Source organism: Rhinopithecus bieti, unplaced genomic scaffold, assembly GCF_001698545.2.
Source record: "Rhinopithecus bieti isolate Rb0 unplaced genomic scaffold, ASM169854v2 scaffold_2453, whole genome shotgun sequence".
NCBI lineage: Eukaryota > Metazoa > Chordata > Mammalia > Primates > Cercopithecidae > Rhinopithecus > Rhinopithecus bieti.
This window is the reverse complement of record NW_016804447.1, coordinates 2427830-2443512: the sequence shown is the minus strand read 5'-3', so window position 1 is coordinate 2443512 and position 15683 is coordinate 2427830. Positions and strand designations below refer to the sequence as shown.

General features: G+C 35.1%; 1 protein-coding gene across 1 annotated transcript; it reads left to right on the top strand.

The window, feature by feature from the left end:
* The first annotated feature begins 1503 nt into the window (after positions 1-1503).
* Positions 1504-9789, top strand: LUM (lumican). Its single transcript, XM_017868370.1, has 3 exons — positions 1504-1937; positions 4369-5251; positions 9014-9789. The coding sequence occupies exons 2-3, from the start codon at positions 4390-4392 to the stop codon at positions 9166-9168; spliced, it is 1017 nt and encodes a 338-aa protein (XP_017723859.1). The 5' UTR covers positions 1504-1937; positions 4369-4389; the 3' UTR covers positions 9169-9789.
* Positions 9790-15683: the final 5894 nt, after the last annotated feature.

The following is a 15683-nucleotide window of genomic DNA, read 5'->3' as shown; positions in this document are numbered from 1 at the left end:
TAGATTTACATGTTAGGTGACTTTTAGCAAATGAATTCGACTTTCTGGCTCTCCATTTATACTCCTGAAAATAGAGTAGTAAAACATACCATAGGAATTTTAATGTATGAAATTTAAAGTAAGAAATGTGAAAACTCTGAATATAAATCATGGAATATACTAGATCCACTATAAATGTTAATTTCATTTCTTTCTAATGGACCCTGAAAATACGCTCTGAAACGCACAAAATTATTCAATTACTGGTTTCACAGAACTGATTTTATTAAAAAGTATATGTTGACAAGACTTTACAATGAGCTAAATCCAATGTAATGCATTTGAGGTCTGTTACAAATACCACAACACATGTATTGCTTTATACAGAAAAATCTTAAGGAATGGATAGGTGGAATTGTTCTAACAAGAGCTCAGATTATAGAATTTGATACACTCAAAATTAATACTTAGCATTGTTTTAAGAATACTCTTATAACAAGATCACTTAATTATATTTGATTGGTCTTTTTTTTGTAATTCCTTATAAATTTATTCAGTTACTTTGTTGAAACTGATGCCTATCAATACTTTTCTTAAAATAATATTGGTAAAATTGTATGCTTATGAATCATCTTACAATTCCATTAGTTACTTTCAAGAAGATTACTTTTGTTTTGAACAGTTCTATTTTAAAAATAAGGCATTTATTCTAACAGTCTTTGTCGGGCAAATGCAGTATTAGTCATGGAGTTAATTTTCCACAAGTCTCACTGCTAAAATGTGATATAGTTATTTTTAAAGACAAAATACAATGTGACAATTTATACTAAAATATCTTGTTGTAAAAGTTCTTATAAACATGAGGAAATGAAACATTTTAGAAAAAAAGTCGCATAAATTTAACTGATAAAATCACAAAATGAAATAGACAAGGATTTAAGTATATCTCTCATTTACTGAAACCATGCATCAGGAGCTGATAATGAAAGATATATCCAGCCAGGTCTTTGGGAGATTATAACTTTGAATAACTTTTAACTTTGAAAAAAAATTATAGCATGCAATGAGAGAATGAAAGACTATTGCCTTGTGATACTTTTAGTATAAATTTATTTTTTTCTCTGTTCTTTTATGGTTTTTGGCATTAAGCTATAGAATGCTATCCCCAAGTAAGGTTTTGGGTGAATTCCTAAATGAAATCCACAAAATAAGAAACAGGCAAGACTTTGCTGATTGGTTCCAGACCTGAGTAACATAAAATGAGTCTCCTTAGCATTAGGAGTAAACTCGAAATGTTGATATTTATCATGTGTATCCAAGAGTATATGAAGCATATTTCATATTTTCAAAACTAATGTAAGTTACCCTCATGACCAAAAAATTAAGTTAGTCCAAGTAAATCTATATTGATTTCAAAAGTGATAGGCAAACTCAATTCCTCTGAGTCTGTTCATTTGTGTTTTCCTGAAATTATTTGCCCTGCTTATGATTTATGAGATCTTTAGATAAACATGATAGTTGGCTGAGCGCATTGCACTTAATTGTTGCCACAGCCAAAGATGTAAAGAGGCTTGTAAGAAAAATGTTCTCACAGTGAGCTTCCTTATTTGAAGCAGGACTCAATCCTTGGTTAAAAGCTATGGTATTTGAGCTAGTTAAACACGTATCTCTCTCCCATTCCATAGGGAATGAGCTGGGCTGTCCTTCCTCCCCACATTCACCTGCACTTCGTTAGAGAGCAGTGTTCACATGCCACACCACAAGATCCCCACAATGACATAACTCCATTCAGAGACTGGCGTGACTGGGCTGGGTCTCCCCACCCCCATTCAGATCTTGTATCACTCAGAATCTGGCAGCCAGTTCCGTCCTGACAGAGTTTACAGCATATATTGGTGGATTCTTGTCCATAGTGCATCTGCTTTAAGAATTAACGAAAGCAGTATCAAGACAGTAAGGTAAGTGCTGTTTTAACTATCGCACTGGGGATGGTAACTGTTCGGGACAGCGTTTTTTGTAACAGCAACAGGAAAAATTCCAGAGCAATTTTGCCAATTGCTATTCAACAGCAAATCCACAGTTTTGAGCAGTTAGTTTCACATTTTGTTTAATATGTTTTCCATGATTTATAGATTTGAGATTTTATACAGTATATGCTGTATTGCTTGGCAAGGGAAGTTATAAAAAGTTTCAAGGTTAGAATGAGAAAATAGTTAAAGTAGACACAGTGAAAAAATATAGAAATTAAAATGTTTGTTATGCATGCTAATTAGTTATATATGTTAGTATTGGACCCTAATATTGGAGCAAGGAAAAGTCATTTTAATCAGCATTCAAAATATCTTTTAATAAGTATATTTAATAAGTATATTTAATAAGTATATTGTAGCTATTTGTTATAATTTACAATAAACATTCTATGTTATAAAACATGAGCTAAAAGATTGAGAGACCCTTATGGATTATTTATTTATTTCTGTTTTGTTAATTAAAAAATTGTATCTTGGATACATGCCTTAAGGAACTAATTTTAAAGAAATTCTGGGAAATGATTTAGTTTTGGAAACAGCATTTTCTCTATAGCCACAGGTATTTGAGAAAACTGAGGGAAGTACAGTGTGATTTTTTCTCATAGTGGAGTCATTATATGGTTACAAACTCTCTTTCAATTCAGCATCCTTGTTTTTACTTTGGCAAAAAATATGGAAGCATTTTTCATTACTATTTAATACTCTCATTATAGTTACCATAAATATTTTGGTATGTACTATATTTAAAATAGCTTATTAATAAAGCAAGACAAATCTTTACAGTATTTGCATTCTATAACTTATAAATAACTCTGGGAATATGTCATCATGTTCTTTTTAGTGCTATGCAATTATTATTATGGCAAGTTCTGTCAATAATATTAAATGCCCCCATTACAATCTTAGAGAGTAATTTACTGAGAATCTGGCTACATGTTACATCATGTCAGCAATCAAAGTATTTCTGACAACTGTTTTATAACGTTCCATCTGATCTGAAATAAAGTGCCTTATAATTTCAAATTAAAACAAATAAAAGATGTTTTCAGTTTCTAACCCCAGAGATCCTGCGTATCCCAAACTACCTTGATCCAAAAGCTTGTAATCATACTTTCATAGGAAGATACAATATTCTCAGTTATCTATTAGAATGTATCTTTCTTCACATTAATGATTTATCTCCCAGGGCTACCAACTTTGCCTCAGCCACAACTCTTCATTCTATAAAAGTCTAACTCTTATATTCTAATTTTCCCATATCTGAATTGCTGCACCTCCTTAAGATACTGAAATGTGCTTTTTTGAAACTCACCTTAGAAACATGTTCCTATGAGAAGATAACTGTTACACATTATTTTAAATTCATATTCTCAATTGAATAATTTACTAGATAGTTCTAATACCAGTATTAAATCCAAACTTTAAAAACGTCCCACCTCTCTCCCACTTCCATTCTGTGAGGTCACTAAAAGCCATATATGCAAACCATGGCATCTTTGATTTTGGCATGAAGAAAGTAGAGAACTTGTGAGTAATTGAGACAGACTATAACTCTAATTGAAAACTTGGAAAATACTATCTTTCTTTACCTGTTGACTCTCTTTCCAGATAGAGAAATCCTTAGAATGTGTGACATTTTCCTGATAAACATTAGCAATTGTTAAATATTACTAATATTTAATTTAGTAAATAGCTAACTTATGAAATATTAGTTTCAGAACACAGTTTTGCAGTGTACTTTAAAAAGTGTAGAATGTCAAGCACAACGTGCACTAGTATGCACGCACACCAGCACCAAGAATTCTTTTCTCCTTCCTCAGAACCAACAATAACCGGACACTTTTAAAGGAATGTGCCTTCCATTTCCCTCCCACATACAAGCAAAACCTCAGGTTGCCCATATTCCTTTAGGGATCTGCTTCATGAGTCATTTTAATGATGTCAAACGGTAGGGTAGAGTACACAGGTAACAATTGTCTTCTCATTCTCGTTTTTTGAGGGATGATCTGAAGCAGTAGCCTAATTCGGTGGTCAATGAGCACCACCCAGAAACCTCTTACAGGCAGGCATTTCATTAAGGAAGAGCCTAAAGAGATTCACTGGAACAATTAGGCCTGGCTCGCCCAGAAGGGGGCGCACGTGTACGCAATCTAACCTGAAACCTGCTCACCACACAGTTGTAAACATACACCTTTGTCCTCATACCTAAATAAAAATTGAAGAGACACCGTTAGATGCACTAAAAATAGCTATAAGAATAACAAAATGCACATTTTATAATGCATTTAATGTTGTAAGTTGAATATCCTTTTCTTGAAAGTATATATTTTTTATTAACAAATGTTTCATCTTTATTTAGGATTCAAACCATTTGCCAAAAATGAGTCTAAGTGCATTTACTCTCTTCCTGGCATTGATTGGTGGTACCAGTGGCCAGTACTATGATTATGATTTTCCCCTATCAATTTATGGGCAATCGTCACCAAACTGTGCACCAGAATGTAACTGCCCTGAAAGCTACCCAAGTGCCATGTACTGTGATGAGTTGAAATTGAAAAGTGTACCAATGGTGCCTCCTGGAATCAAGTATCTTTACCTTAGGAATAACCAGATTGACCATATTGATGAAAAGGCCTTTGAGAATGTAACTGATCTGCAGTGGCTCATTCTAGATCACAACCTTCTAGAAAACTCCAAGATAAAAGGGAGAGTTTTCTCTAAATTGAAACAACTGAAGAAGCTGCATATAAACTACAACAACCTGACAGAGTCTGTGGGCCCACTTCCCAAATCTCTGGAGGATCTGCAACTTACTCATAACAAGATCACAAAGCTGGGCTCTTTTGAAGGACTGGTAAACCTGACCTTCATCCATCTCCAACACAATCGGCTGAAAGAGGATGCTGTTTCGGCTGCTTTAAAAGGTCTTAAATCACTCGAATACCTTGACTTGAGCTTCAATCAGATAGCCAAACTGCCTTCTGGTCTCCCTGTCTCTCTTCTAACTCTCTACTTAGACAACAATAAGATCAGCAACATCCCTGATGAGTATTTCAAGCGTTTTAATGCATTGCAGTATCTGCGTTTGTCTCACAATGAACTGGCTGATAGTGGAATACCTGGAAATTCTTTCAATGTATCATCCCTGGTGGAGCTGGATCTGTCCTATAACAAGCTTAAAAACATACCAACTGTCAATGAAAACCTTGAGAACTATTACCTGGAGGTCAATCAACTTGAGAGTAAGTAAAAAGCTGTTTGATGTGTCCTCAAGTGTTTAAATACCTGAGCTGTGCAACACCAATATTGCATCTGGCTCCATTAAAAAAATAAAATGCCGGCTGGGTGCGGGGGCTCACGCCTGTAATCCCAGCATTTTGGGAGGCCTAAGTGAGTGGATCACCAGGTCAAGAGTTGAGACCAGCCTGGCCAACATGAGGAAACCCCATCTCTACTAAAAATACAAAAATGAGCCAGGCCTGGTGGCGCACTCCTGTAATCCTAGCTACTCGGGAGGCTGAGCCCAGAGAATTGCTTGAACCTGGGAGATGGAGGTTGCAGTGAGCAGAGATCGTGCTACCGCACTCCAGCCTAGGCGAGAGAGCAAGACTCTGTCTTGGAAAAAAAAAATGTCAACAAAATGTCCCTCTACTTTAAACAAAGAATCATTCTAGCTCAATCATGTATCCAATATCCAGCCTTTCTTTGGTGTATCCAGATAAGGAACAATTGTGGTCACAGAATTCAATATATAAGTCTTCAAACTAAACATTCCAGGCCAATTTATCCTACTGTGTTACTTCCTCATATCTATCTCTTATTATTTTCTCCTTTATGGATTAGATGTGTGTCCTACATTTATTTTTTGACAAGATCTAGATGAGGGAGGAAGAAATGAGTTCAAAAGTGGCACAGTTGGCAAACTCCATAGCCACAAAGAAGCCCATATAGTCCGTCCATCTCTTCCTTCCTTCCTTCCTTCCTTCCTTCCTTCTTTCCTTCCTTCCTTCCCTCTTTCCTTCCCATCCCTCCTCTCTCCTCCTCACTCCCTCTCTGCAGCCTTGCACCTTCCCTTCCTTCCTTCCTTCCTTCCTTCACTTCCTGTCCTTCCTTCCAATTACCTATCTCCTTCCTTCCTTCCTTCCTTCCTTCCTTCTTTCCTTCCTTCTTTTTGTGAAAGGGTGTCACTCTGTCGCCCAGACTGGAGTGCGGTGGTGCAATCTCGGCTGATCGCAACCTCCACCTCCCAGGCTCAGGGGATTCTCCCGCCTCAGGCCACCACCACCACCAGGCTAATTTTTGTGTTTTTAGTAGAGACGGGGGTTTCATCATGTTAACCAGGCCTTCTCGAACTCCTGACCTCAATTGATCCACCCACCTTCGCCTCCCAAAGTACTGGGATTACAGGTGTGAGCCGTTGTGCCTGGTCCCATATTGTCTCATGGTCTTCCCTGACATCAACTACTTGGGACTCAACATGTTACTCTGCTGTCATGATTATCATCTGCCTCTGTTATCTCTGTTGTGGTATGTGGCCATCACAGTGCTCTGGGGGACTGTGAAGAAGATTAAAGAGAAAAATAAATATGATGGGAGATTCTAACATCTTTTTTTTTTTTTAGAAAAAAAAAAATTGTATTACAGAGCTTTTATTTCTTAGGTAGAATCCTGCAACTCATTAGATATTTCCACACCTTCTCTTTCTCCTCTCTTTATTTTTCATTTATCGTCTGGATGAAGTTTGACCTGATGCGTTTGGACTGTTTATATATTTATCTGATCTTCAGGGACATTCGTCAACTTAAGTGGTATAGATTCCAATGAGAAATTGAAATCCACCATTTCCCACCAGGATAACTCTGCCATTAATCTTTGGCAGAGCTTGGCAGAACAGAAAAACCATGATTCACAGATAAGACTTTCTAAATGAAAAATCAAGCAGGAAACGCTGATTTACATATAAAGTAATAATGTCTGCAAACTAGCCTATTGAATTCAAACATCTCTACATGATGAAAATTGGTTTTCTGACCATACTGAAAAGGTATTCCTGTCAGAAAATATTACAATATACTTTATGCCTATGATATTTGTTAATTCCGCCAGTTTCATATAACCCCTAGTAGGGTTAAATGTTCTCATAAAGAAGACCATGCTCGCCAACCCTGAAGGTCCACAGGCTCTTTGTTGTTTCTGAAAAGCAGCCAAGGTAAGGGCTGGTGCTGTTTGACTGTCACACAACACACAGTCAGGTTAACACCGCTAAACCACTCTTGTTGTTTCCAGTGGAAAATTCACTATGTGGCAATATATGATTCCTCATTTTAAACATGTTCGGTTAGGAGGAAGGATACTCTCTGACAGACCAAAATGCTAAAGGAATTTATGATGTTTGAGGGATGATGAAATACATTAGATTTGGTGGGTAGAAATTATTCGCAAGAGCAGGGCTACTTCTTTCTCTGAAACAAAGAAGGATACAGATGCAGGCACGTTTGAAGGTATACATTGTATTAGTAAAGGATGGAAGAGCTGGTATGGAAGATGGGAAGAGAGATCTATGGGAGAAAGGCCAATGGCCTGTCAGTGCTGAGCTGAGATAGAAACCACCGTGCCCAGTACATAGTGGTCATTTGAAAAGGTAACATAAGAGTTTCCTTTCTTTCTTCCTTATCTTTCTACATTTGGTTTGGTATTCTCATTGTCTTTTCATGCATCACCTCAGTTTAGGTTATTTTGCCAGATCATAATCATCTATATCAACATTTCACATTCACTTAATACAGAAAGTTCCCCTTAATGTTTTTTTCTAATATTAGGGAATATATAGCCAAAACAAACTGTTTCCTATTTCAAATTTGCAACTCTAAGCATTAGCTTAATCAGAGATCTTCCTAATGTAGAGTAATTTGGAAAGACAGCAAAACTAAAAGAATATTAGTCATTATTTAGGACATACTATGTACTAGTATTGTGTGAAGTGCTCTACACACCTTAATTTAATCTTCGTGCAACACGATAAGATAGATGTATTTCTAACAAGAAGATCGGATAAATGTTCCAGTGTTGCCCACGTGGGTAAGTGGCAGAGGTAGAATTCCAAGATGGGATTATTCCCATCTTCTTTCCATTTTTCCTAACTTTCTCACATGTTGGTACCATAGAAACATCTCTGGAATTGACTGATGAGTTATTTTAAAAAGCATGTGTGTTTGGGGTTCCACTGAAGTCTTTGTTAACTAGAGTTTGAAAATGAAAACAAGATAAAGGACTTGAAAATGTGAATCTAAAATAGACACAGGCAAACATAGTTTCTGTGTATACACAGGTCAGCCAATTCAGTAACACTCTTGGTTTCCATTACAAAGTAAATCAGTGTTTCACTTGTGGCAGCTTTTTGACCATGGACAAAATAAAGAAACAAACAAAAGCACGGGTTCAGATGGTGGACATGCCATGATTAGGTTTTTGCCTTAGAATTCTGATCATTGTTATGGTGTGTGATTGCTGGAATGATTTGGTGTTTGCCTTGGAAGTTTATCATGGTCATGGTGTGTGGTTGCTAGAAAATTCTTTATAGATCATCTAGTTAACCCTTCTTATTTTTAGATGCAAAACCAAAGAGTACTTACATTGAGATTGTTCATACAGCAACAGGATCCATTTATATTTCTTCAAGTTAGACTATTTAAAACAGTTGTTAGATAATATGACACACTTACTGAATGCCTTTTAAAACAACTTCTAATAATAAATAAGTTCTGTTATTTAAAATATTACACTGAATATCTTGATCTACCGTGATTACTCTTTACTAAATGTTGCTGTGCTGTTTTGATAGCCTGAAATATGCCTTTAATGGTTTCAAATTCAAATATATACTATATTATGACTTTTCTAAATGGAAAGAGGTCCTGTTTTATAGTATTTTAAACATAAATTTTTTATTGTTTTGAGCCAGTGTGCCGAAAAATGATTAATGTTTTCGATTCTTTAATTTTTAGGGTTTGATGTAAAGAGCTTCTGCAAGATCCTGGGGCCATTATCCTACTCCAAGATCAAGCATTTGCGTTTGGATGGTAATCGCATCTCAGAAACCAGCCTTCCACCGGATATGTATGAATGTCTACGTGTTGCAAATGAAATCACTCTTAATTGATATCTGTATCCTGGAACAATATTTTATGGTTATATTTTTCTGTGTGTCAGTTTTCATAGTATCCATATTTTATTACTGTTTATTACTTCCATGAATTTTAAAATCTGAGGGAAATGTTTTGTAAACATTTATTTTTATTTTAAAGAAAAGATGAAATGCAGGCCTATTTCATCACAAGAACACACACATATACACAAATAGACATAAAACTCAATGCTTTATTTGTAAATTCAGTGTTTTTTTATTTCTACTGTCAAATGATGTGCAAAGCCTTTTACTGGTTGCATGGAAATCAGCCAAGTTTTATAATCCTTAAATCTTAATGTGCCCCAAAGCCTGGATTAAATATATCTGGATGTTTACTGTCTTGAACCAAACTATCTTGATACATTCAAATTTGTCTGGTTAAAAAATAGGTGGTAGATTTTGAGGCCAAGAATTTTGCAAAATACATGAAGCCTCATGCACGTAAAGAAGTATTTTTAGTATTAAGAATTTGCATATTTACCTAGTGAAACTTTTCTAGAATTATTTTTCACTCTAAGTCATGTATGTTTCTCTTTGATTATTTGCATGTTATGTTTAATAAGCTACTAGCAAAATAAAACATAGCAAATGGCATCACTGTGTTTGATTTATTGTGAAATTTATATATTTTGTATATAAAATGCATAAAACAGTAGATTAGAAATCAAAAGATATCTCTAGCCTGCAATATTTCACTGATGTGAACATAGGATTTTCCACTAAATAATTTGTCTACTTCTAACATCCGCTTACAAAGAGTTCTTAAAAATAACTATAATAGGTACTGAGATTTCACAACTCACTTAGATATTTGTCATTATTCCCATTCCTGGTGTTTTTACTGATTCATATACAATGGTATTCCATTAGATAAGAAGCTGCTATGTGATCTCAGCACTCACCCCTTGGTTGTCAAGAAATGGTGGATAACTCACAGGATTAAAAATGTTGAATGGACATAAAATTTTCTGAAAACGATATTTAAAAAATCATTTTGGCTGGAAGCCAATATGTCTGGATCATAGGTTTTGAGTTTATAATCCAGTAATAACAGCTTTCAGCTTTCTATGAGTATATACAATTCTATACAATGATAAATACTATGCATATAATTTATAAAAATAACTTCTCTTTTACCTAGCTAACAATAAAGCCTATGTTTGGAGCCGAATGTTATGCAGGCAAAGGTCTATTCATCCCATACCAGTGCATATATAGTCAAATGTGTGTCTAATACAAAGGAATTGTATCTCTAAGCTTAGCATAAAATGTTTTAACACACCACTTTTAGTGAACTCTATCTTATGCTACAGTGGCCTTTCATCAAAGGATCATCGAGACTGAGTTGACTGGCAGATGTGTGTGATGGATATTACATTAGGTACAATGTGTATTTTTGATTTTCATGAGTTTTCTACACTAAGGTAAATTCCTTAGAGTATGATAGCAGCCTCAGTTTATTTGTTGGTATAAACTTAAAATCTACTTTTTCTCGATAAAACTATAATGTGGATGAATTGAAAATGAATTTTCTCTTCCCTGTTTACAAAAGTCACTATCAAGCCTTGGAAACCTATTCTCAAGTAGAGGGTAGATAATGTGCCATAAATTCTCTTTTAGAAAGACTGATGGAATTAAATGAGCTTTGTCTCTATACTACTTAGAGAAAAGATCTCAGCTGACAGTCTGTCTGCATCTTTAAAAGCCTTTGATTTCTCTCTATCCAAAGTCCTATGCTATTCTCATGCCTAAAAAGCAAAACTATGACTTTTTAAACAGCAGTTCCCTTTGTAGTTAATGTTGAGTGACAAACGCCAAGTTAAGCACATAGTGACACTTTGTTGTGGAAGCATCTGGGAAAGGAATATCCTGTTTAGGGACAGCTCCTCTTTTTAGAGAGAAGACTTCATCTTTTCAGGGCAAAGCTGGAGAACAGAAGATTCCCACCTGCTCCTTCACTCACTAGGCAGTCCTAGTGAGGTGTCGAGGCAAGAAAATCTGGCAAAACTTTTATCAGCTTTCTCCTCCTTTCTCCATCCCCACCCTATTTAGGGTAGTGTTTTTCATAATTGTAAATATATAACCAGCATGTTAGGGTGTATTTCTACAACCAGGTTACGAGACATGCCCCAGATAAACAGACCTAATGAATTGGGCAACATAGGATTTTGCATTTCTAAAGTGCATCCACGGGTGATTCTTATACCAGTACCCAGTGTTGCATATTTTTAAAAACACTGACTTAGCGTGATACTATGATTAAGTTACTGAAATCACAAATAATTGAAAAGCAGAAAAGTACTCTTTTCTAGGGAGGCAGAATAGAAAGTAGTCTGCTTTTCACAGCATATCTATCTATCTATATATGATAATAAATATTATTTTTTCCATATTCTAACTAATTTAAGCTCTCTAGCCCTCTATTTCTTCATCCGTAAGCAAGGAATGCAGATGCTGCTTTCATTAAGATAGCATGAGACACTTCTTCCATGAAACTTGCTTGAGAGTTGGCTTTATAACACTTCTTACCCGCCTAAGTTTCTTTTCCCTTCAGAATTGTCCAACTGGTATTCTATCAAGAGAAATGGCTAAGGGTTCACTTCAATGAAATTTTTAAGAAGGTACCCATGGGGAATGTCAACAGCAGGCTGAATTTAAAACAGGAATTCTCTCAACTGTCTCACTAACAGCAGTGATCCTGATTTTATCTCCTTTTGGATAAAGTCCTCCATGAGTGGATTAAAGAAATAATGCATATAAATTCTTTATTTCCCAAGACTGATGCATTAGAACCTTAACTGTAATCCCTTATCGTGGGGAAAAAATGGAAAAATAAGGAAAGTTCCTTTTTGTTCTCAAGACCTCCATTTAAAAATTAGGGCTAACTGGTGCCTCTATGGGGAAGGAGAGCTATAATGTACTCAGGCTTTGAGGTTTGTGAGGAATTATCATGCCCTAATAAGTACAAAAACTACAGATGAATAATAGACCACTAAATGAGCAAGAGGAATGTTGATTTCTCAGTTAAAAGTTCTCCAACTGGTAATAGCTATGTTTTTAGAAATCCTGAAGAGTTTAAAAGGTTGCTTTTCAAAAAGACTATGAGGTTTTTTTTCCTTGTGATCTTTTAAATTTGGGTTCCGGTTTTTCTATAGTTGTAATTTTATCATAATGATAGCCTTAGACTTTTCTTTGGTTGGATTTTGCAACCATCATAGATACTTAACATTTACTCACAAGCAAAAGGAAGTTCTCATTTTATTTAAAGGGAACTGCAAAGTAATTTTACTACCAGAAGTATACATACACACACACACACACACACACACACACACATATATGACAATGTTATAAAACAGACTTGTAAATACATGAAATGAATCGAAATGTATTAAAAATATCTAGCAAATTATATTTAGTTTTTACTCACATATTCAATAGATTTTGTTTCCAGATAAGATATAAAAAATTGCACTACAACACATGAAAAAAATAGAAATGTAAGCAACATAAATAAGTGAGGTCTCATGCATTCATCCTAATCTCACTTTGAGAGCTCTAAAATGTCACTTCTACTGGTAGCTTTAAAATTTTGATTGGCCCAAAGAGTATCGTCTATATTTGTGTCTTGTCTCATTACAATGCACCTGATACTCTATTTTTTAAAAAGTATGTTCTAAAAATATTCAAGAGCCTTAGTAGTAACCTTACCCTAAGGATTGCATTTCAGATAAGCCCCTCTCTAGCCTCACTGCCAAGTCTTCATCTCAAGACTTTCTGAATTTTCACTTAGATATCTGAAAATTCTCATGTTTTGCCTAACTTAATCATCAAGTGTATTATGAGAGAAAGTTTTCAGACATATATACCTGGTCCCATATTATTTCTCTGTCTAAAACTGTTCAGTGATGCACCATTGCTTTCAGGATGTGATCCAGGCTTCTCAGAACAGCACAAAAGGCATTCCAGGACACCAAGGATCCTCTGCAATTTGGTCCTTAGTTACTTCTCTAGACTCATCTCTTACCAGGTTTTGTCAGACCTCATCATGCACTACATTAAATTGCTTGAATTGTTTCAACTATACTTACTAATTTGCAGCTGCATTTGCTCTGGTGTCTACGAAAACGCCTTTCTTCCTGGAATCCCCTCATGCCCCTTTCATTTGGAAACACATAAATATCTCTTTAGACTCGTCTTAAGCTACTCTAACCCTTCAGCAGAATATCTCCTCTGAACTTTCTCATATAGAATTAATATCCTGTATTACAAAAATAACATCTATTAAAAAATAAAAATCATTTATCAAAGTGTTTTTTTTAACAACTCCCTCCATTCATTGTGCATCCATCTGTACCTTTTCCATTAATTCATTCAACTTTTTAAAAATCAAGCTTCTACTACGCTCCAGAAATGACTTAGGTGCTGGAGACGCAGTAGTGTACAAGACCAACAAATCCTTATCCTAACAAAGCTGACATTTATAGGGGATTCGATCAGCAGATAAACACACAGTCTATGAAATGACAACAGTAGCAATAAGTGCTATGAAGAAATAAATGACCTGAAAGACCATGAAGAAATGGAGGGAGTGGTGATCTTTTTGGGTAATAAGGAAAAATTTGGGGGGAGCAGAGCTAATTGTAATTATAATATATATTTGGACATTAATGTAAATGTTATGATACATTAGATTATTCAAGGAATGTTCTTTATGTATTATTTTAGCTCAAATAATAGGTATAAGGTACATTCCTACTTAGGCAGGGAGAAAAACCGGGATGTAGGATCAGACATGAATTGAAGTGTTATAACTCTCATTTGAGACCAGATCTCTGTTCTCAGAGTGTATAACTCAGTAAGCTCCCATGGCATTGAGCGGGGCTTAGATGTGTTTACATGTGTGTTTGTAAATGTCCTCATCTTAGCCCTGACAAAACTCAGGGACTAGCAGTAAGTTTTCCAGACATGGTTGCTGAGTAGCATTAACGGAATGAAGCTGTGGTCGGAAGGAACAAGTTACAAAGGTCAGTCTTGAGGCGGGTCTCTCCTGGTGAGCTCCAGTACAATTGCTTCTGCTTTACTCCCTTTAACATCACACAAAACATTACAATTTACTTTAATTCATGGGATTATCTACCAACATCTCTCTATTAAATATATTTTTTCATTAAACTGCACTTGACAAATAAAAATTGTATATATTTACAGTGGACAACATGATGCTTTGATATGTGCATCCATTGTGAAATGGTTAAATAAAGCTAATTAACAAGCATATTACCTCACATTCCTATAATTTTCTATTGTGAGAACATTTAAGATCTGCTTTTATTAGCAACTTTCAAGTATACAACACACTATTATTAATTGTAGTTACCATATACCATAGATCTCCCATGCTTATTTATCCTGCCTAATTGAAACTTCCTACCCTTTAACCAACATTTATCCATCTACCAAGCCCTCACCCTCAGCTCCTAGCAACCACCATTCTACTCTTTCTGCTTCTATGAGTTTAACTTGTTTTAAATTCCACATATAAGCGACATCATGCAATATATTTCTTTTTGTGCTTGGTTTATTTCACTTAGCAGAATGTTCTCCAGTTTCATCTGTTATTCCAAAAATAGGACCTCCTTCTTTTTATAGTTGAATAGTGTTCTACTGTATTCCCCATTGTGTATACGCAGATGCTCCCTGATTTATGATGGTGTTACGTCTCAGTTAACTTGTCGTGAGTTGAAAATATCATATGTCAAAAATGCACTGAATACACCTAACCTATGGAACATCATATCCAGCACAACTTATCTTAAATATGCTCAGAGCACTCACATTAGCTACAGATAGACAAAATCATCTAACACAAAGCCTATTTTATAATAAAGTATTGAATATCTCATGTAATTTGTTGAATACTGTACTGAAAGTTAAAAATTGAGTGGTTGAATGTATACTCAAAATATGGTTTCTACTGAATGTGCATCACTTTTGCACCATCATAAACTCAAAAAATCATAAACTGAACTATTCTAAGTTGAGGGCCTTCTGTATATATATATCACATTTGTATCCACTTATACATGAAGGAACACTTACATTGATTCTATATCTTGGCTATTTTGAATGATGCTGCAATGAACAGGGGAGTGCAGATAACTCTGTGACATACTAATTTCAATTCCTTTGGTATATACCCAGAAGTGGTATTGCTGGATCATATGGTAGCTCTACTTTTAAGTTTTTAGGAATCTCTTACTGTTTTCTGTCATGACTGTGGTAGCTTACAACAGTGTATAAGAGCTCCCTTTTCTCCACATCTTTGCAAACACTTATCTTTCAACTTTTTGATAATAGCCATTGTAACAGGCACGAGGCAATATCTCATTGTGGTTTTACTTTACAATCCTCTGATAATTAGTGATTTTAAGCATGTTTTATTTTATTTTATTTTATTTTATTTTATTTTATTTATTTATTTATTT